A 21,341-nucleotide genomic window follows, 5' to 3' on the forward strand; every position below is an offset into this window, starting at 1 on the left:
CGAGGGGTTGGACGGGTCGCGTAGAGGGGAGGTTGGAGGTTGAAGGGCCGGGAGGATTTGTGTGGGTCGGGGGGTTGGAATGGCGAGATGTGCGAGGTTTGAGGAAGGTGAGGTGGCGAGGGGGTTGCTGGGAGGGCGGCCATTGGTGAGAGAGTCGTGTCTGGCTCGGTTTGATGTGGGTGAGGCCATTGTGGTTTGAGATGTCCTCGCTTCGGTTGACAAACAGGCACCGTTCGATGTACTCGCTGCGGAAGGCCTTCTTGCATCGAGGAATCCTCCCACATGCCCATCCATGTCGACCGCAGAGTCTCGATGCAACGGCGATGAATAGCTCGCGGACGGGCTGTCGAGGGCCTTTTGCGCCGTTGCGCGCAAGTCCATGGTAGGTACAACAGGCTGGACGGCAGCAGGCCCTGCCGTGGTAGATTCCTGGGTCCCCGATGGATCATGCATGACGTCTTCTTCGGTATCAGAGCCGTCCTCGGAACGAAGTGCGCGTTGGCCAACAGACTGTGCGATATCGGGTCGATTGGGGTCCATGACACGGATGAGGACAAAGTCGCCCTGGGTAGGACGGGTCTTGCGCCGCAGTTTCCTGCGTCGTGATGACGGGGGACTAACGATTGTGGCCAGGGATGTGGATGTGAGGATAGGCGAGGGAGAGGGCGAGGGCGTTACCTTGGGCTTGACAGCTTGGAGGAGGGGAGAATACGGGAGGGCGTCGTCGTCTGGGTCGTAGTACTCTGACATAGGTTGTGCACAGCGGAGGCTGTGGGCGCTGCTTCAGTGTGGCCAGGTAGATATGGCAGTAGTCTTGAGCCAGCAGCGGCGCAATCCTATAGTCAACAACGGACGAAGGCGCTGTGCAGACGGAGAAACCAACGTCATGAGCTCCGAACGGGCGAGGCAATCCGCGATGTGTTGTTGGTCAGGCTGGAGTAGGCCTGTAGAGATGAGCAGGCGGTCGATGGAGGGAGAGCAAGTGCATGACGGGAAGCGGAAGGGGCCAGCCGAACAGGGTGACGAAGGGAAGCCGAGACGGCAACCACATAGTTGATAGGGAAAAGAAATAGCAGTCTGGAGAATAGAGGCAGAAAAGATAAGAAGATGAAGTGAATTGCAAAGCCAACTTAGAGGAGGCGCAGCTCTGGGGGTTTATGCTTTGGCGAAGACAGAAGAAACAAAAGTTGACATACCGAGGGACAGCACAGGTACAGGTCGTGGCAAGGCTGCCGATGTCGAAGCATAGATGGACGTCGTCGCTCGGTTCGCTGCTCGCTGAGAGGGCCGGCGCAGTCTGGAGCAATAGATAGTGGAGCAGGCCGTTGGTGAATAACTTAAGGTGCCGACCACGTCTCTCAACGGTGGTCTATCCTGACGGGTTCGTTCGGAGGGAAACGAGCAAAGCGCAATGCGGCAGGGCAAGTGCAAGCTCGAAAAAGAAACACACCCTCTCTCAGAAGGACACAGGCACAGCTAATAAGGCCCCCTCGGGGTCGACGACGCTGACTTCGACTGCTGCTGCTGCTGTAGGTGATGGTGGTGCTCTGGTGCTTCTTCTCCTTCTCCTTCTCCTTCTTCTTCCTCCTCCTCTTCTTCTTTGCCTGCTTGCTGCTGCTGCTGCTGCTGCTGCTGACGAAGCTGCAAGCCGCGCAAGCCGGGCGCAAGTGCAGTGTGGCAGCAGTGGCCGTTGCAGCTAATAGTAGTAGTAGTAGCAGCAGTAGGGGTGTGGGGGGGAAGGGCGTGTGGAAACCAGAGCCGTGAGAATCGACGAGTCAACCAACGACTCGGGCAAGTCTGCGTCTCCCTCTCTTGTGTTGCCGCTGCTGCATTCTCACGGCGGCTCATTCAAATGCGCTCGCACTCGCTCTCTCCTCAGCCTCACCTCCCCCTGGGCGCACTGCAATTGGTGAGAGAGAAGAGTAAAGCGAGGCAGAGGCGGCGCGACTGCCAATAAGAAGCGGCAAAGTCGTGTTTCCCTGGCCCTTCGCCGCACGGCACGGCCCTGGTTGCGAGGCTCCCCAGAGTCCAGTTAGAATAGTCGACTAGGAGCAGATGGTAGTGAATGTTCCCTCATCCATGCCGGCTGCGGGGTCGAAGGCTGACGAACTGCTCCACGCCTCACTAGTGGTCACTGGTGTCCAAGAATTGCATCTCCGACATCTCTTCCCCCCCAGCACAAAAACGCCGGTCCTCTCTGAACAGTGAAGCCTGTCGATGAAATAGATTAAAAAGGCTGCTGCCTTCTGTGCAGTCCAAGTACTAGACTACCTCCATGTAACCGGGGATTCTGTACAGTCCCCTGCCTCGCCCCATGTCTATCCATGCAATAACTATGTGAGCGTCAGGGCAACATGATGCAGATGCAGTGAGCGAGCAGTGAGAGAAGAAGGCGGCTGCATGCACCGTCCCATTCCAATTCACCCAACCCGCCAGTGTAATGGCTGCTTGGTGTTGCTGCTGCCCTTCTCCTCACCACCCATCCCCCACCGCTCGTTCGTCCGTGTATGCCGTCGTCTACCCTCGCAACGAGACTACTCGTACACCATCTATCGACGAGGAAATTACTAGTGGAAATGCCGTGTGTGAGGGGCGGCTCCCCCATCGTCTCTCCATCCAGCCCGGTGTGCAGTTACCCAGAATGTGTCCTTGGTAGGGACTCGATATGCAAGAGTCTCGTTCGCACCTTCCCCCACTGCGGCTGAGAGAAGAAAAAGCCCCTCAACCTGACTGGCGCGCCGCCGCCCGCCCAAAAACCAAATACCCTGATTGGACCGAGACGCCCCCAGACTCGTGCCGAAAGCCACCTCTTTTTACGAGCCTCTGTCCAATCCCCTTTTTACCCCGACACTCTCTACACCCCCCATTCTCCCTTGCTTTCCTCTGTTTTTCCCTTTAGCAAAAAAGGCAGCCTGCTATTCTTGCACTTGCATGCTTGCCACTCAGGAGGAGGAGAGTTGGGATTTCCCACCAAAGCCAGGTACGCCCGTCCACTGCTTGCCGGCCGGCAGCCGGGGGCGGCCAAAGTTCTCGTCCAGGTCGAGGATGACCTTGAGCGCGTTCCGACTGCGCAGATACGGCAACGGCGCCTTCGCTTCTGCAAGTCCCACGCCCGGCTCGACGTGCCCGCCCGGTCCCTCGTCCTCGCCGTGCCCTGGCATCGGGAACGCCCGCTGGAGCAGCTCGTACCCGGCCAGCGTGAAGCCGAACTGCGGAGACGACCGCAGAATCCGCGCTGGCCCGCCCTTGAAGAACGCACGGAACCCTTCCTCTCTCCAGATCGTCTTTGCCGCGTGTCGCAGTCCTTGGTACGTCTGCTCGCCCTTGCGCGCCTCGACTTGCAACCGCGTCTTGATCACGTCGCACGGTGTCGTGAGGTACGCTGCCGGCATGCCTGCTATCGCGCCCGCCGTGAGCATCTGCAACACTCCGAGCGACTTCTGCGGGCTCTCGCCAAAGTAGTCCTTCTTCAGGTGGCTGTACGTGGGGAAGTAGATGGCCGAGAAGGGCACTGTGCACGCAGTCAGTCATCTCCTCGACACGCCCATCCCCCATGGCGTCATCCACTCACCATCGCGCAACAAGCATGCGCTAGCTCCCTTGTACAGGCCCACGAGGCCCAGGTTCCGCACAATCCAAACGGCACCGCGACGGGGTGCCCCTTCCACCGTCTTCGCGACCTCGCCCTGCACCTGCAACCGAATCTTTACAATCTCCAGCGGGTTGGTGAAGACCTACGTCGTGTTAGTCACGCAAATTGGAAGAGACCGTGGCCAAAGGACGCGAGAGCATATAACCTACCACTTGGCATCCACCAGCAGCACCGCCTGCCAGAATCTCCCACGGCCACCAAATCTGTCCCGTGCTCTTGTCTGTGAACTTGCCTCGCACCAGGTCGTTGACCGTCAGCTTGATGGCTTTCTCCGGCGCCACCCCCACGAGCTGTGGGAGCACTCCAGAGTACAGCCCTCTGAACCCTTCGTTGCGCACCACCTTCTTCGCGCAGTCGATTGAGTTCTTGTACAGCACCTGACCCACGGCCGAATTCCTCTGATTCTGCATTCTCGTCTTGACCAGATCAATGGGGTACACCATGAAGGCACCGAACGCTCCTGCTAAGCTTCCGAGAGCAAAGTGGTGCACCGACTCCAGAACGTCGTAAAGGAGAGATTTGGAGGACGCAAACGCTTTTGCGCCAGCATCCGCGATGCTGCCGAGTCCTACATGTGACACGGTATGCCATGCAGGGTCGAGCACGCGTGCAAAATCCTTGAGGCCCAGTCGACCAGAGGGCTGGTCGAGACCGGCAAAGTGAAAGAGGATATCGGCCTCCATGGGGGTATACAGGTTGAACCGACTTATCCTCGCGGCTTCGTTCAGGAAATCGGTACGAGTAATCTTGCCGTCGGCGCTCTTGGTGGTCGCATTCCGGATAATCAGCTCGACCATGTCCATCTGCTGGATCATGTTCTGGAAGGCCCTGACGTTGGCATACGAAATCTTGCTTCCGGCCGAGATGTTGCACAGCGTCGGCAGGTTGTCGAGCAGATAGTCGGACAGCTTATGGCTCGCCGTCTCCTTGATGATGCGCTGGAACTCCTCGGGCTCAATGAAGCCGTCCTTGTTCTTGTCGAAATGCAGGAAGGCTTGCCGTACCCGCTCACCCTGTAGACCGCGGAGCATCTGGGCGAACTGGGGGTACGTCATGGTATGTCTCTTATCCTTACCACCGATGTACAGAGTGGCCCATTCGCTATTCCAGTTGAACGGCAAGCTGTGCTCCCCTTTGTGTTCCTTCCATGTCTCGTAGAAGTCGTCAAAGTTGATGTAGCCGGTGCGGTTCTTGTCGAAGAAGCGGAAGATGACCTCGTACTCGGCGTCGGGCTTCGCGAGCAGGTTCTGGAAGACGCCCCAGTCCTGCATCGTCACTCGGCCCTTGCGGTCGCGGTCGGCGACGCGGAAGAGGATGCCATACTGGTAGCGCTTGATCTTGTGCTGTGGGAGAGAGCGGTGGTTAGCAATGCATGCAGCGTCGAGTCAGACATGGGGGATGTCATACGTAGTCCTCGCTCTCGGGCGCAACGGCGTCGATGAACGTCTCCTCGTCCAGGTAGTGCTCGCCCGTCTCGGGATCCTTCTTCGCATGCTTGAGAAAGGCGCTGCGGGTGAGATGCGACAGTTGGGGTTCCTCGGTGGTGCCGAGCAGCACCTCGCCGACCTGCTCCTTCATCATGGCCATGCTGGGCGGAAACGACTGCGGTGAGGGAGTCGGAGCAGTCGGAAAGCAACAATCGAGCCGTCAAGAAGAGCGTAAAAGGTAGGGGAGAATGGGAGAGGCAGCGAGGGGGTTGTCGTGGTGATTATGACCCACTCGTAGGAAGCTTGCCGCGGCCTGCGAGTTTCGGCGAGCTTGGGGTGGGATAAAAATTATTGGAAAGATCGGGGAAAGCGTGGAGTTGGCAGGGGCAAGGGACTGCCGAGTGGCCAGAAGCAAACCGCCGAACCCGTCTGGTGTCCGCTAGTCTAGGTACAACAAATGGAATCGCTCTTTAAGACGAAGGCGAATTGATTTGTTGCTGCGTGAATTTGCAGAAGGTGGAAAAAAGTTGGTGTTTCCTGCGAAAGGTGTCACGACGGCTCGCTCACCGCCCAGGTGCCAGGGCTGCAGCAAGAGTTCGGCTGCGCTTGCCCCTGGCCGCCAAAAAAGCACTTGCGCAGCGTGGGATCGAGTGATCATCTGCCATGTCCGCCCGGGCGGGAGCCGCAACGCGGGTGGACAAGAGTCGCAACGTTGGCACCACAGTTTGATGATTTGCATCTCGATTCGGCGGCAGCTCTCTGCATCCGAGTTGTCAAAGCTGTTGTCGGGCACGGCGAGGCGCGCAACAACCCTCGAGTCTCGCCCCCTTTTTGTGATGGCGATCCAGAACCGTAAGTACCTGGGGACCTGAGCATCTTGAGGGATCCTTGGAAACGCGGCGTCGGGAACTCCCGAGTTGCCGATTACGGTAATCCCGCGTTTACCCCGTATTAGTCATACTGCTATTCTTCCCACGCCCATGTCGCGGGTAGAGTCCTGGAGGATAATTCCACTTCTCGCACAGCTTGGACGGTCTCTGTCGATACTGACACGATTACGCAGCTTGATCAGCTGTCTGCCATGCCGTCCACGGGTGGTCTGAGGTTAACTCGCCGCCGTCGGGAAGATGGAAAGCGCCGCATGAGCTGGACTTTGTCTACTATGCTATGTGTCCAGATGGCTTCTCTGAAATCGGCCTTTCATGCATCGTGGTCTTGCTACCGCCGCGATTCGATCAGTTGCAGAGACCACGTTCAGACATGGATTGATGCCCTGTCCAACCGCTCTCCGCTGCCTACGTCGATACGCATAGCCAAGCTGAAGACAGCGTAGAGGCGTCATGTCAAGGTCCACCTCTTCGCACGTAATGCTGCACTGCAAGAGCTCTTAAGACGCGACATCTCGATGATTCTGAGGAGCCGGAGCCATCGTTGGGTCAATGATAAATTGTATTCCTGAAACTCAATGAGAGCAACGCCGGTAGCCTGGAATCCCCTTCCCATCCGCGACCACTTGCAATTTAAAATGATGTTACGAAACCGGGTATGGTGGAGAATGACCTTTACATCTCGAGTCGTCTACGAGGCAGGGGTGGCGGCCCATTTCTTCTTCCGCTCCTCGGCTTTGCGCCTGTCCGCCTCGCTCATCCAGCTGGGTGCACCGTTGGAAGAACCCGCGTCTCTCTTGGACTCGCCATCGCCTCCATCCCACGGTCCGCGTCCACGACGTCCAAATCGATCCCCCCGACGCTCTTTCCGTCCCCGGCCACCCTGATCATTGCCTTCGCGTCCGCGCTTTCGTGAGGTCCGCTCAGGGAGCGCCTCGTCCAGCCCTTTTGGCGGTCCAGTCTCGCCAAACTTCTTCGCCCGCTCCAGCTTCTTGAGACCTTCGTCGTCTTCAATCTTGAGTCCAAACTTGGCTGCTCGCCTCTTCCGCTTCTCAATCTCCTCATCTATGGTGGATGCGGCAAGACCACGAGCATAACTGGGCGGTGGCTCCTTCTTTTCTTCCTCCTTCTGGGTTGACTCGGTGGCTTCCTTCGACGGGCTCTTCACGGATAGATCAGCAGTCTTGGAGGGATCCACGTCGGCAACCTGGTTGGGTACCGCCTGGGGATTGTCAATTTGGCCGACACCTCCGGCTTTGTCGACAGTCTCCGGTTCTGGCTCGGCGGGCTTCGCAGGAGCCGGAGCGGGAGCTTCATCATCATCCCAGTCGATCTCGTCCTCAAGTTGAGCTGAGTCTTTGGCGGGAGCGGCAGCAGCCGCAGCGCTCGACTGAGAAGCCTTCTTCTCGTCGTCCTTGGCAAGCCGGTCCACCATGTCGGCCTTCTTACCGCCTGTCGGAAGGCCGCGCGTCTTAAGAAGCGCCTCCAACTCGGCATTCTTCATCTTTGCGTATTCCGGCATCTTGGACGTGTCGTCGACTGGTGCCGTGTAGAGGAGAGGTGTTGTAAGGTTGGGTCAAAGGAGGGACGCGTGGTTCAGCGAGCGAAAGGGTTGAACAATGTGGCCGATGCAATCGCGGTATCGGTAGAAGGATGCACTGACTATGATAATATCGTCGATGGCGATCGATGCGCGTTGGGAGCGCAACTGCAGAACAAAGCGTGCAGAGGTTGATGGGAGAGTGGAGAGGAGCTGGCGCGACATCTCCAGGGCTCGAACAAGGGAAAGGCTGAGCTGGTGTTAGCGTCTTGGCGGAGACACTTACCTATTCCGGAGCTAGCCTGCGACGTCATATCGTTTGGAGCTTGTTGTCCCATCCACTTCCAGCTGGATACACCGCAGCTCGACAGCTTGGATACATGCTGTCACTTTGGCAAATGCTTGCTTCGTTCAGGCGACTGTAAGTCTGCCACTCGATACGTCTGAGAGAGGTCACGGGACGGCAAATGTGTAAGTCCCAATCCATGGTCGGTTCCAACAAATACCATACAAGTTGCTGTTCGGGTTTCCGCGGGACGTCGCTGTTACGAGGCAGGGTGACCCGGGCGAAATTAGGATCCTACATCTTTTATCTTATCCTTGCGATTTTAGTGGTGTCTCAAAGGTGTCCTCCAACTTCTGATGTACGCAGGATATCGGCTGTTGTGCAGAATTCGGAACTCACTTCTCCAGAGATCAAAAGCATGTTGCATCGTCAAGTTTGGCAACATATCCTTCAAAAGCGTGACCGTCCACGCTCTGAGATGGATAGCCAATGATCCTCGAGGAATCGGACTGTCGACTAGTAGCTAGAACTTCTTCTCTTCTTCTCGAATCAACCGTACTGAAACATAATCTAGACGACAGGCAGATCCATACGTAGATCAGCACTTCCACAATACCATCCCAAAGTCGTTTAGCCCCAAGGGCATCTACCACCACGGCCCAGAACTCGCGATGGTTCATGGATGGGGGATACGCGCAATAGTGGTGGATCACCCCGTACCGTGCCGTGGTGCCCGCATACTCCGTCAAATCAGTGAGCAGCGCCTGCTCCAGTTCACAGATTCGAATGCCAGGAGGCGACGGGAGATATTGCTTGGGGTTCCCTGTCACCCCTGTGCCACCTACGGGACGCCTTAAGAGGTGGAACGCTTGCACTGTTCGCTCCGGATGGGTGTATTGGAAACCATCAACGGCGAGAAGCCACTCCGGATACAAGGCGGCACGGCGCAGCATGCTCCAAATTGGTCTGGTGTTCCGTTCAAACTTCAAACGGAGGCAGTTCGTGATATCGGGGCAGAATCCAGTAGATGGCTGTTGGCAAGATAGCACCATCCATGGGATGGGCCGTGTCATACGGGACGGAGCACGGGTAAGCAGAACCGGCTGGGCTTCCGTGGTATATCAGTTGTAACACCCCCCGCTCCTCGCAGCGGTCGTTGAGATGCCATCTGTGGCAGCTCATTGGAAGAGTGCCCTATCTCAGGATACCCTTTCCGGGATAGAGAGATAACGTGACTGAAAAGCTATGCGTCCAGGGTGAGCGGTAGCACACTTGAACTGACGAATGGGAGTGCGTAGGAGGGGTCTCTTGGTGATGGCGGCTCAGACGAGGGTGAAGGGCGGCAGGAGAGGCAGAAATGCCTCACTACATGGTCGGCACTTCAACATGGACGTTGTTGACGACTGAGGAAAACTCGAACACGGAAATTTGGCATTGCAGCATCTGCTCTCCTGCTCTGAACGTCTCGGTGAGGGCGACGAGTGTTTTGATGTGCTGGCAGTGTGGCGGGACAATCAGGGAGCACAGCCTCAATCGAAGGGGCGTCAGGATGGTCGTTGACGATCCCAGGGCTCGACCCTCAGCTGATTTGGGCACTGGGCAGCAGCACGCAAAATCATGCAACAACAGGATTCAGCAATCATCGACGGTCACGAGAGGTGCTCGCCGTCATGCGGTAGACGTGCAATTGGAGGTTGAGGCATACCCTAGGGTAGGGTTGAGCCGGTGGCCCTGGCTGACAGGGACTCGGAACCGTTTCGTTCTCTGCTGGCTTCCTCTTCCTATCTCTTGGGGAGCTGAAGCAACCAACGAGTGGATTCCTGCAGGGTGTCGAGCAGCAGGCATAATAGTTGGCTTTTTAACAATCCCTTCTCTGACAGTCGTCTGGAGTGTTGGTGTTGAAGAAAATACACAGTACTGTGTATGGCCAACCAGGCCAATGCCCCGCGCCTGGCGGGCGATCCCTCGCGCAGGGGTCGGCTGCGAATCGTCGACGTCCACCCCATCCTCAGCACTTCACTGGTCCTCCACAAAGTCCACCCACTCTACCCTTCTGCCTCTAGCAGCCGCCCATTGACCGCAAGCGCCGCCCCTCAACGGAATGCCTTCAACCCAGCTCCCGGCCGGCAGACGCGGCCCTGCCATGGACCGCGAAACGTGCGCGCTGGGTCGAGCAATCGACCCTCTCGGTCTTTCTCGAGGTATACATATCAGACACTGATCCAGGACACACCGTCTCACAGGAGTCAGCTTGCCCCATTTTCCCTGTGCAATCGCAGAACAGACACCCTGTGGAATCGACCACGGAGACGCTGAAGACACCCTTGGAATAAAGAGCCATTTGGATAACGTCCCGCCTGTCATCAACGACGACACACTATAACCTGGCGGCCGATTCTTCCCCCACTGCGGCAACAGGCCCCTTTCCCCACGTCTCACGCCGTGCCCTTGAACATTGAAGAAGAAGAGAGTAGCACGGTCTCAACATCGCCCATATCACCCAGCTTCACCCTGCTGCGCTTGTCCGCCTCGCTCTGGTTGCGTCCGCTTCATTCTGTCCTGCATTCAAGAGAGGACGCTTGGACCACCACACATCGTACACCGCCACACCTCGCGGCGCCTCCGAAGTGGCGCAACTCTGCCAACATCCAACAACTCACCGAGTTTCTGCTGCCAGTCTCTTGGGCTTTGCGTACCTTTTTGCTGTTCGACTTAAATGGGTAGCCTCCCATCCCATGTCTTTGCCTCATAGTCCATTTGCCACCCCCGGGCACCCGATATCTGGTTCCAGGGCCCGCACACCCACCCGCTACACTCCGAACCGTCTCACTCAAATTCCCCGAGCTGAGGCTTGCTAACCCTACCGAGAGTACGAAGCATCCGGCGTGGTAGTGCACGACCTTGCTTTGTGCTGACCTTCCCCCTCGAGCCTCGTGTAACCACGCTTTACTGGAAGATCCCTTCATGAGTTACTGGGCACACTCCAATCCCAATAGCACAGGACCCCATCAGCCGTTTCTCGCTGTGCCCATCCCGGTTGCACCACCGATATGGCTTCCTATAAGTCACAAAGCAATCTTCCCAGAAGAGTCGAGCAGCCGTCACCATACGCCCACCGCGCGGGAACGAGCCGATTGCCACAGAAGTCTGTCGCACCCACCCCGAGCTTAGCTTCCCAATTACCCGCTCCGGGCCATTCAAAGCTGCAAAAGAAGCAAACCACCGGAGATGCTCCAGTGTTTGCGAGCAGAATTGTCATCGGCCGAGGGGTTCCCATGGTGAAGCCAGCTGGAGCTACCAGAGGTCGCCAAGGGAGCACTCCTACCGTACATACCCCTTCGGTGCCATCGCACGTCCGCATTGCTGATACCCTATCTCAGGTCTCCTCTTCTCGCCTACCGAAATCCGAATTATTGGCGTCCACTCGCACACCGTCGCTCGCAACAGGCTCGTCGACCTCAACCATCGGGAGCCCTCGATCGAATGTCCTCAGAAGAAAGCCCTCAAGCATCGGCATCGCAAAGGCCAATCAACCCTCCCAACGTAGAGTTAACTCAATGTCTTCTCAAGAGGAAGGGCAGTCCTCAAACGCCTTACCTGGTGTCTTCAAGGACCCTTTCTCAGAGACCGTCCTGGGCATCTCGCTGCCCGCAACTTCTTCAATTTTGACGCGCTCAGATCCCCAGGTAGAGATACAGGGGGATACTTCCCATGAATATGAGATTGGCCCAACGGAAATCCTAACCCTACCAACTCCGCAATATGCTTTGTCCACAACACCCTCGACGCGATATTCCGAGTCTCCAGGTCCCTTCAGCGTATCCTCCACTCCCACTTCGATGTCGTCTTACTCCCCTGGCGTGGTTTTATCAAGCAAAACACGGGTTAGACAGGCGAGCCCTCTGCAGGGCCGGCCCCCCCTTGCAAGACAGAACACCCCAGATGATTCAAGAATCCGGCCGCAGCGTGGATTGTCGTCAGTTCGTGAATCGTCGACCTCGTCATCTTCCACCTCCACTGTCGTCGCTGACGGGCCCAGATCAAAAGATGCACAAGTTAGCCAGCGCTTAGCCCCTCCACCGCCTAGTCCCCAGTCTAAAATCGGGTCTCAGCGGCAGGTACCCCCCGAGCTCGCCCATCTTGCAGATAATCGGCCTGTACCTGCGACTGGAGCTCGAAGACCAATACGACCAAGCCGAAACGGCACGGCTGAAATAGTTGGATTGCGCGAACCGTCTCCCATCATCCAAAGTAATATGGCCAGCTTCCCATCCTCTCATCGACGAACGAGCTCTACCGACTCCAAAATGGCAGGGACCATGTCAAGCAGAGCACGATTTGGGTTACCGTCGAAGTCTTCTTCCCGTAACCCGTCTCCAAGTCTTAGTGTTGCATCCCCACCCCTTCCTGGCTCTCGTGTACCCACCCGTGAGCCCACTCCAGACGTGTATAGTGACGTGGATACCCAGCGACAGCAAACTCTCCCTCCATCTCAAACCACAGCCCCCAGCCCAGAGAAGACGTCTCGCTTTGGGTTCTTTCGGCGCAAGACGGAGCCTCCTCCGACGAACAAGCCAGAGAAGAAGTTGCACAGGCGTGGACCAGCCGCCGGTACTGGTCATGAAGGGTATGGTAGATACGCTTTGAGGGGTCGCAGCGGAAGCTCGATGAGCAGCATTGGAAGGTCAACCAGTGCAGGTACGACCACTGAAAGCTTACATCGAACACCATCAAGCCGCAAGAGTAGTTTCACAAGTACAGCGAGTACCGATGTTGATGACTTCTTTCTCGAACGTCTGGCGCCAGTCACTATTCGAGGAACGGGAAATAGCACGGAGGTCCTTGCGAGTCCTGATTCAATACGCGGCTCCACCAGTCTTGAGATTTCTCATAGTGTTGGGGATGGCACACAACGACCACGTAACACTCCAGGGGTGAACTTAGAACAGAAGAAGCCTACGCTGCTACCCTCTGCTATGTCAGAGCCGGTACGTGGGGCTTCGCCGCTGAAGAGGATGCCACTGGGTCCACGAAGACCATCGGAGAGCGACGATGATACGAAACGGTCTTTCCTACCGTCCCTGACAACGCGAAGGGCATCCCGGGCTTCTAAAATCATGGATGGAGGTCCTCTTTCCAAAGTGGTTTCGTCCGGTAGCGTTACCGACAAGGGTTCGAAGAGCAAGTCAAGCAAAACCAAAGCAGAAAAGGCAACCTCAAAGGCTTCGAGGAAGTGGAACTTCTTCCAGAGGGCGCAAGCTACTTCAAAGGCTGATCCGCGCCCTGTGGAACCTGCTCCCGTCAGCGGAGCACATCCATCAAAATCCGTGGCTCATTATGCGTTGATTGATGCACCCACGGGTATCGATATGGAAGACATCGAGCGCATCATGCAGGAGGCCGACAATGCTTCGGATGACGTGCCTACGCCTCAAGAACCTCTTAACGATCATCTCTCAGTACCAGTCGCGGAGCCGAAGGCGAGATTGCAGTCCATGCTACTTCCGCCAAAACCCATATTTCCTTCACATCTTGCAACAACCAACCGGCCGTCGTCACCAAAGGTCTATCTCCGTCGGGAAATGTCGCCTAAGCCATCACAGCCCTCCTTGACGGTAGTCACGGACGCCGAGACCGTAGCTATTCCTCCCCCGCCCCTTTCGCATGGCGAGTTGACACCACTGACCGATCTCTCACCTCCCTCATCCCCTTTCAGACCCTTGTCCCCAGTAGAACCGTCGGAGCCGCCAGTAGCTGCGCCATCCAGCTCCGAGTTTGTATTGCCAGACACCTTCCCGCCACCTGGTCCACCCCCTGCTACACTTCCGCCTCGCCCGAGCCGCCTCGCACAAGTGGGTCGAATTCCTCAAGTGGTGTCCAGACGCCAAGACGAGCATCGTCCTCTATCACGGTCTTTTTCGCGTCCTTTCATCAACGGTTCGCCTCATCAACACGTCCCCAGGACTTCCTTCGATACAGCTTCTCCATTGTCAGTCACCGCCGGTCCTGTTGAGCCCTATCCTGTCCTTCACGGACTCGATCCTCTCTCTCACGGGCTAGCCATCGCTACCCTCAGCCCGAGCGCTGAGGCCTCCAATCGGCAGAGTGAGTTCTTCAAGTTTCCGCCCCGGAAGGACTCCGAGGTGTCCTATTCAAGCAGCTCTGGTGCTTGGAGTTTCCTGCCCCCATCCGGTACCGCTGTGGTTCCTGCTACGGGTGCACCGCAGTCGGAAGATGAGATTTGGCGTGAGTACGACGACTTGATAGATGAAGTGCTGTCACCTCTGGAGGTAGGGGCTGGTGCGGGAGACAAGGAGACGTTCAGTCGACATCCGTCCTTGGAGCCCTTGCCATTGAAGACTAGGGATCCACTTCTCTCCGCCCATCCGGAGGTAGCCACCTGTGGTCCGTCAAACCCATCCCTTCACCTCCGTCGATCTCGCCTACTTGCAGTCCTCCATTCCGCCCAGTCACCAACTTCGCCCATGTCACTATCTGACTTCATTCAAGATTACCCGGACAGGAGACTGAGTGTAGTCGACCCCGTCACCGGCCGACTCAGCCTTCCTACTAGTAGTCGCATGTCTACCGGTTCCGTTCCGCAGAAACGACCAAATTCAACTCGCTCCAGCCTACCAGCTTCTCTCAGTTTGAGTGCACGTCAATCGCGGGCTACCATCGCCTCCAAGTCCGATAGAAATCGCGCCAGCGCAAACAGTAACAGATATAGGGACACGAGGCTCATGGAGATGGCCGAAAATCAATCGGATGGGCTTGTCTCAATGGCGAACTTGCGTTTTGGAGCGTTGATGACGAGCAAGTGGCTCAGCTTTGGCCGTGTTCTCTTCAGCCCTGCTCACTTCGAGCTTAAGGATCCCGCACAGGACCGTGTCCTCGTCATTGACGGTCTCGGCAAGGACTGGTCTTACTACTGCGCTCTCACCTACCCAGAAGCAAGCGTCTATAACCTGGGACCAGGCATGTCATCTTCAAACACCTCGGGCGCATCCGAGCCATGGTCCACACTTCGCAACCATCATCATGTCTGTCATGAAAATTTGTCGGCACCGTTTCCGTATCCCCGAGGCTTCTTCGGCTGTGTTGTGCTTAGGTTCCCGCCGGCGCTTCCCTCAGCAGTCCATCGCTTCGTCATCTCCGAGTGCAAACGGGTGCTGCGCCCTGGCGGACACCTAGAGTTCTCAGTTCTAGACTTGGATCTCGTCAACATGGGCAACCGTGCGCGGCGCGCTATCCGCGGATTGAAGGTGAAGATGCAGGTAGCAGACGAGAATGTGTCACTGCGAAATATCAGTGATGAGATCATGGCCGCTCTGGGTCGCAAAGGCTTCGTCGGATGCAACAGGTGCTTTGTCGGTGTACCTGTTGCAGGCAGACTGCCCAACCCAGATGATGGCGAAAGTTCCGATGGCAAAAAGCGAAAGGGCAGTACCGCCAGTTCTCTGGATAAGCCCAAGGGCACCCCGAGGCAGGCCAAGGCACCTAAACCCGAAGTCTCCTTCTCCGACCTCCTCAACAAACATTCCTCCACGGGCTCTACCGACGATGGCATCGCGGATATGGTCGCTCGAGTAGGCCGCTGGTGGTATTCACGCTGCTACGAGTCGCTCGTGCTCCCAGAAGCAAGTGAGCCGAATGCTGCAGCTGCTGGAAATCTTCTCGAGAACAGCATATGGAGAGACGAGGCGCTTATCAACGAGTGCGAAAAGCGCGGAACCACTTTCAGGCTTCTTATCGGATATGCGCAGAAGCCGGAGGTCGGTGTTCGCCGGACTGTGAGCGTGTGATGCAGTCACGCGCGACCGGTTTTATGCAGTTCACTTCTTGAGCTGTGCTCTTGAGTCCCGGAGACCACCTTTTCCATGGAATATCTTTTAATTTGGTGGGGATTGGCGTTTTGCTGCGGTTTAGCGGTCTTATTTGTTCCCCTTTTGCGACTCGGCACATGGACACCTTTGGCATTCGCATAACGCATAACGATGGAAGTACAGAAGGCGGCGCAAGCCCTTCGATATTTATCATGAGCATAGCATCGTCACCATCATTGTCATCTTTGGACAAAGGAGTGTTCGTTTCGAGCGAGGGGTTGGGACATTGTGGGCACGAGGGATTGGAATAATGAATACCCATTGGCGCATTTTACTTGGGAGTTATGGAAATGTAGATACGATTGATGATTATGCGAAATTCAACGAGACATTGATATCTATCTAATATATTTGTTCACGCAGTTACTCGTGGTCTAAGCCGAGGGGATCCCGATTTGAGCTTCAGCGAGCTTTGTGACTTGGTGGTTTTCCGCAAAGGATTTTGACGCAAAACGGAAAGTCCCTTGCAGGTACGGATCAGCCCATATCGGCGAATCTGTATCAACGGCTTATTGTTCTTACTTTTACTTGCAAGGAAAGAAGTGGGCTGATATATTCGAAGGAAGATAGCGGCCATGCTACATTGGCCGTCCGGTGAACTATTTATGTTATAATCCAAAACCAATTTGGCCGCCTTCACAAAGAAGTGGTATCATTACTCAGAGACCTCTACGCCGCCATTCATTCCACCTTGTGCATCAATACTTCCCCTCACTCCCGAAAATCTTGCCAAACACTTCCTCTGTATGCCTCCAAATCTTGTCCACAGCCCCGGCCTTCCTCTGCTCCGCCGCCTTCGTACTTTCCCCCCAGACCTCGTCATCCCAGTTTACAGCATACGACCCACTCCCCATGACTTCATCGCTCCCCCTCGCCACGCCCTCGACCTCGTCCCCCCTAGCCAGAGGCGCAAACCTCGGCGCCGTAGCGGCGAACAGATGCCTCTCGCCACTCTCGCCCAAATCCACAAAGAAGGGCTTCATCAACGTCGCCGCGACCTTCAAGACAGCCTGGTACACAGGGCCCATCTCCCTCGCCGCATTCGTCATTACAGCCTGCGGTGAGGCATGGATATACGATGTGTGCGGATGCTGCTTGGCGAAATACTCCAACGCAAAGCTATTCATACCACAGGCATGATGCGCCGCGCTCTTCAACCCAAAGTTCCGCTTCAACGACAGATCGTCGAAATCCAGCGAAGCGCTGCGGCCCGTCCTGGAATCCAGCACCGAGACCACGCGGGAGAGATTAGCCTTTGGATCCGGGTCGTTACCAGCGGCCGACAGGAGCGGCGACAGCGAATGCACGAAGCGCATCCGCGAGTAATAATGCAGCGCCAATTTGCGATCCAGACCTTCCTCCGTTTCGTCTCTTTTCCCTTTCGTGGTGAAGTACCCCATGGTCATGAATAGCAGATTCACTTTCTTCTCCTTTTGCGCAATCTGCCTGCATACGTCGTCGGCGTTCCTCAGCAGCGAGACGTCGGATTTGATGAATTCGACTTTGGAGGAAGGGTTCAGGGAGTGGAATTCCGGGATGATGCGCGCGGCTTCCGTGGCGTTGCGGCCCACGAGGTAGATGTGGGGGGAGGTCGTGTTGCGGACGAATTCGCGGGCCGTCGAGAGGCCGATGCCTGAGGTGCCGCCTACGAAGATGGCGACGAGGTTGGGGGCGAGGGAGGTGAGGCTGGCGTTGTGGGTGCGGATTTCGGTGAGGGCGACCATTTTGGTGGGTGGGGATAGTGGATGGAGATGGGGTGAGAGGATGTTATCTGTTCAAGCTATGGATTGAATCAGGAGTAGCAATGCTTTTTACTTTTTGTAAAAAAAATGCTGGAGGATGAGAGATGCCGGGTTGAACTTGACTAAGGAGAAGAAACTGTCTAGATATATATTTTGTTTTGGTTAATGGAGTTTAGAGTTAGCTCATGCCGCACCAAAGTCGGAGGGCAATTCGTCCGATTCCGCGTCTGATATCGGGGATACACAGTTTATCTGGAAATTAGAGTCGTCTTTTGGTCTATAACGCCGGCTTGCAGTGGGCGATGCCATCTATGCCGATTCAGTGTTGCGAGCGAAGCATGCATCGTTGGCAGACGGATGGAATGATGTCCCGAAGCTCTGCTCTGCAGCCCTGCGGTCCCTTCCCCGCGGACACTAAAATCGCTATACTCAATTAGGAAACCCATCTTTCGCTACCACTATGAGAACTTCCGCTATGTGAAGTCGATATGGACAGCTAACAGACACCTCGCCAGATCTCCAATACCCAGGTCCCCCTCACCAACATGTCCACAAACAACTCCCCACCCCACGAACCCACGGTTCTCCCTTCCGGAAACGCTCCTCCCACCCCGCCGTTCTCTCCCCGCGCCCACCCTCTAGACGACATATACGGCTCCGCTCCGTCGTCGCCAGTCCTCTCACCCCACGCTCAGGAATACTCCCATCATACTTCCACTCATCTCCAGACGCACGAAATCCTCTCCGACCTCCCCTCCCGCCAACGCGCCCTCGACACCGACGCCTACCGCGAAGGCCTCTCCAACAGCAAAGGCCAATACGTCCAGGAAGGTTTCGACGAGGGATACGCGCTCGGTGCAAACCTAGGCCAACGCGTCGGCTACATACTAGGAGTATTCGAAGGCATGGCGATGGCGCTGCGGGGCAATAAAGAAGAGAACCAGGCACTTTATCGGCAAGCCAAGGGCTGGTGGGAGAGCGCGCAGAGGGAGCTGGCGATCCAGGAGTTGTTGGGGCAGAAGTGGGTGGATGGGGAGGGGATATGGAGGTGGGAGGTGAGGGCGAGCGAGGAGGGGGAGGAACCGACGTTGAGGGAGGTGGCGGAGCAGCATCCGTGCGTTAGGAGGTGGATGGGGAGGGTGGAGGAGGTTGCGAGGGAGTGGGGGGTGGATTTGAGGGCGTCGGAGGGGGGTGGGGGGTAGGATTGAGACGGCGGAATTGCGGGTGTTGAAACACATTACAAGGGTAAAGGGCGCCAGAACAAAGATGAGGGGTCATGAATGGCCGCAGGTACGCCTCTTGATTGACGGAGACATGTTGGTCTACCAGATCAGTCGTGTTCCAGCTACGCGCAGATGCGATCAGGTCCAGGAGGCTTCAGCAGGTTGTGGAAATGAGCAAGATGGACTGAGCAACCGGCATTCCAGTATAGATATTTGCTAGGAGTTGCAAGCTTCAAGTAAATCAAAACCAAATATTACCCCCTAGGTCCATCTGTGAACAGAATTTACTGTGAGGCGGTCGAATAATCCGATCGGGACGGAGTTACGATGAGGTCATCCCTCCGACCGGGGGCTCCTGCGCCACAACTCGGGACTTGGTTTCGTCCGAGATGCTTAAACAATTATCTTTTGCACTGGCATGCGATTTCACACGTACTCCTGCTACATCACCTCCCCTCCAAAGCAGCCATGACCCATGGCTTGCCCCTCCTCCGCCGAGCGCCTCTCCAAATCCTCAGTAGACACCTGGTGACACCACGCCTCTCCACGCTCCAAACGAACCTCCCTCGCCGCGTCCACAGTGGCGCATGGGAGCCTCTCCGTCCTCCCAACCCAGCAGACCTCCCGAAACCGAAACCGAAGCCCAATAAGCCTACGCATCCAAAGCCTCCCCTCCGGCGCAGAAAATGGGCGCGCCGCCTCATCATCTTCTCCGCTGTGGTCGGCACAGGCTACGTTCTTGACACCCAGTTCAACGCCTCTTCGCTCACGCGCAGTTTCCGGACGTTCCGGACGGGATTATTAGTTGGATTAGACTACAAGATCAATTTCCGGGCGCACCCCCCGCTCGTGGAGAGCATCGAGGCGTTGCATGCGCGCAACGCGGAGCGGCTGTTCGAGCTCCTGCGATATAATGGCGGATTGTACCTCAAGATTGGGCAGGCGATTGCGATGCAGAGCGCCATCCTGCCGCCCGAGTTCCAGAAGATGTTCGCCAAGATGTTCGACGATGCGCCGCAGAACGACTGGCGCGAGGTGGAGAAGGTGATTCGCGAGGATTTTGGCCGGCCCGTCGAGGAGGTGTTTGGGGTGTCTTTTACGGGCGAGGAGGGCAAGGGCGTCATGGAGAAGACGGCTCGGGCGAGCGCGAGTGTGGCGCAGGTGCATTGGGCGCGGCTCGCTGATGGGAGGGAGGTGGCGGTCAAGATCCAGAAGAAGGAGATTGCGAAGCAGGTCGGCTGGGATCTGTGGGCGTTCAAGGTCGTCGCGAGAGTGTATACGTGGTGGTTTGATATCCCCATGTACAGCCTGGTGCCGTACATCACGGAGCGGTTAATGCTGGAGACGGACTTCGAGAATGAAGCGGATAATGCGGAAGAGATGAAGAGACTGGTGGCGGCGGAGAAGCGCTTGAACGGCCGCGTTTACATACCCAAGGTGTATAGGGAACTATCCAGCAAGAGAGTCATGACGGCTGAGTGGATAGAGGGTGTACGACTATGGGATAAGGAAGGCATCACAAACACATGGCATGGAGGATGGCACACGGGAAGTCCAGGCGCAGGAGGAACGCCGCTCCCACCCATACCAAAGAAGAACACCAAGTTCGATACTCATATTCCAGAGGACGCGCCCAGGAATCCGCTTCTCAAGCCGGACCGGCGCTCATGGCAAGGCGAGGACGGCAAAGGCGGATTGGGGTTGTCCCTCAAGCGGGTCATGACCACCATCGTCGACCTCTTCTCCGCTCAGATGTTCCTGTGGGGCATCGTCCACTGCGACCCTCATCCGGGAAACATCTTCATCCGACGACTACCCTCTGGCGAGCCCGAAGTGGTCCTCATCGACCATGGACTCTACATCCGCATGAACCCCAACTTCAGGCACCAGTACGCCTTATTCTGGAAGTCACTGCTGGCATTCGACAACGACACCATAAAGGAAATCGTCACGAGCTGGGGCATCAACAACCCGGACATCTTCGCGTCCGCGACGCTGATGCGGCCGTACGAAGGCGGTGACCGATCCACCCTCAGGGAGATACAGAAAGGAGCTCAAGGCAGGGACCAGCAGGAGCGGGCGTTTGAAATGCAGGTCAAGGCGCGCGACGGCATCAAACAGATTCTCGGCGACGAGACCAAGTGGCCTCGCGAGCTCATCTTCATCGGCCGCAACCTGCGCATCGTCCAGGGCAACAACCAGTTCCTGGGTTCGCCCGTCAACCGCATCAAGATCTCGGGGCTGTGGGCTTCTCGGGCACTCGCGGAGAGCAAGGACCTACCGCTTCGCGAGAGGTGGAGTAATTGGATCAAGCATCTGCGGTTTCGGATCGTGCTGGTTCTGAGCGATGTCGTTTTCTGGTGGTCGCGGCTGCGGCAGTTGGTCGGTGTTGGGGGAGGGATGGAGGAGGAGATTGAGGAGAGGATGAGGGTCATGGCGAAGGATTTTGGGGTTGAGTTGAATCACTCCATCTTTGAGGGGTGATGGGACCCGCTGCTTGTGGAGCGGTTGTATATATGTATAGTATTGTGATGGATGCATGATTCCCCTCATAGGTTTTTTTAGAGTATAGATTCCGTAGGCCATGGCGCAGTCAGGTACTCAACTTTCGGTACTTGAGTGCATTTGCATTCTCCAACCACCAGGTCGTTGTGTGGCGTCTGTAGTGCGTTGGCAGGCGTCCACCGCTTGTCGGGAG

The 21,341-nt window shown here is 56.6% G+C and overlaps 8 protein-coding genes across 8 annotated transcripts; 3 read left to right on the forward strand and 5 right to left on the reverse strand.

Annotated features, from left to right (window-relative positions):
- Window positions 1-1,362: 1,362 nt before the first annotated feature.
- Window positions 1,363-2,148, reverse strand: EI97DRAFT_86128 (uncharacterized protein). The gene is made up of 2 exons (XM_033803162.1): window positions 2,111-2,148; window positions 1,363-2,017 (listed from the first exon to the last, which is right to left on the reverse strand). Exon 2 carries the CDS (start codon window positions 1,846-1,848, stop codon window positions 1,477-1,479), a length of 372 nt encoding a protein of 123 aa, XP_033652586.1. The 5' UTR covers window positions 1,849-2,017; window positions 2,111-2,148; the 3' UTR covers window positions 1,363-1,476.
- A 625-nt stretch (window positions 2,149-2,773) lies between these two features.
- On the reverse strand, window positions 2,774-5,378 carry EI97DRAFT_85912 (calcium-binding mitochondrial carrier protein-like protein Aralar1). The gene is made up of 4 exons (XM_033803160.1): window positions 5,060-5,378; window positions 3,802-4,995; window positions 3,572-3,734; window positions 2,774-3,511 (listed from the first exon to the last, which is right to left on the reverse strand). Exons 1-4 carry the CDS (start codon window positions 5,237-5,239, stop codon window positions 2,943-2,945), a joined length of 2,106 nt encoding a protein of 701 aa, XP_033652587.1. The 5' UTR covers window positions 5,240-5,378; the 3' UTR covers window positions 2,774-2,942.
- Window positions 5,379-6,813: 1,435 nt separating this feature from the next.
- Window positions 6,814-7,482, reverse strand: EI97DRAFT_349538 (uncharacterized protein; the record flags this gene model as incomplete). Its single annotated transcript, XM_033794823.1, has 1 exon — window positions 6,814-7,482. A coding segment is annotated over one exon (669 nt), but the record flags the coding sequence as incomplete, so codon positions are not given.
- An 810-nt stretch (window positions 7,483-8,292) lies between these two features.
- EI97DRAFT_434614 (uncharacterized protein) lies at window positions 8,293-9,355 on the reverse strand. Its single transcript, XM_033798673.1, has 2 exons — window positions 8,386-9,355; window positions 8,293-8,332 (listed from the first exon to the last, which is right to left on the reverse strand). The coding sequence occupies exons 1-2, from the start codon at window positions 8,863-8,865 to the stop codon at window positions 8,309-8,311; spliced, it is 504 nt and encodes a 167-aa protein (XP_033652589.1). The 5' UTR covers window positions 8,866-9,355; the 3' UTR covers window positions 8,293-8,308.
- A 1,487-nt stretch (window positions 9,356-10,842) lies between these two features.
- Window positions 10,843-15,597, forward strand: EI97DRAFT_502292 (uncharacterized protein; the record flags this gene model as incomplete). Its single annotated transcript, XM_033802745.1, has 1 exon — window positions 10,843-15,597. The coding sequence occupies one exon, from the start codon at window positions 10,843-10,845 to the stop codon at window positions 15,595-15,597; it is 4,755 nt and encodes a 1,584-aa protein (XP_033652590.1).
- A 390-nt stretch (window positions 15,598-15,987) lies between these two features.
- Window positions 15,988-17,684, reverse strand: EI97DRAFT_86164 (short-chain dehydrogenase/reductase). Its single transcript, XM_033803163.1, has one exon. It carries the CDS (start codon window positions 17,400-17,402, stop codon window positions 16,377-16,379), a length of 1,026 nt encoding a protein of 341 aa, XP_033652591.1. The 5' UTR covers window positions 17,403-17,684; the 3' UTR covers window positions 15,988-16,376.
- EI97DRAFT_86263 (uncharacterized protein) lies at window positions 17,684-18,796 on the forward strand. The gene has a single exon (XM_033803166.1). It carries the CDS (start codon window positions 17,966-17,968, stop codon window positions 18,620-18,622), a length of 657 nt encoding a protein of 218 aa, XP_033652592.1. The 5' UTR covers window positions 17,684-17,965; the 3' UTR covers window positions 18,623-18,796.
- Window positions 18,797-19,111: 315 nt separating this feature from the next.
- On the forward strand, window positions 19,112-21,127 carry EI97DRAFT_380142 (ABC1-domain-containing protein; the record flags this gene model as incomplete). The annotated part of the gene is made up of 1 exon (XM_033795743.1): window positions 19,112-21,127. The coding sequence occupies one exon, from the start codon at window positions 19,112-19,114 to the stop codon at window positions 21,125-21,127; it is 2,016 nt and encodes a 671-aa protein (XP_033652593.1).
- Between the last annotated feature and the right edge of the window lie 214 nt (window positions 21,128-21,341).

This window comes from Westerdykella ornata (assembly GCF_010094085.1).
Source record: "Westerdykella ornata strain CBS 379.55 unplaced genomic scaffold EI97scaffold_16, whole genome shotgun sequence".
Classification (NCBI taxonomy): Eukaryota; Fungi; Ascomycota; class Dothideomycetes; order Pleosporales; family Sporormiaceae; genus Westerdykella; species Westerdykella ornata.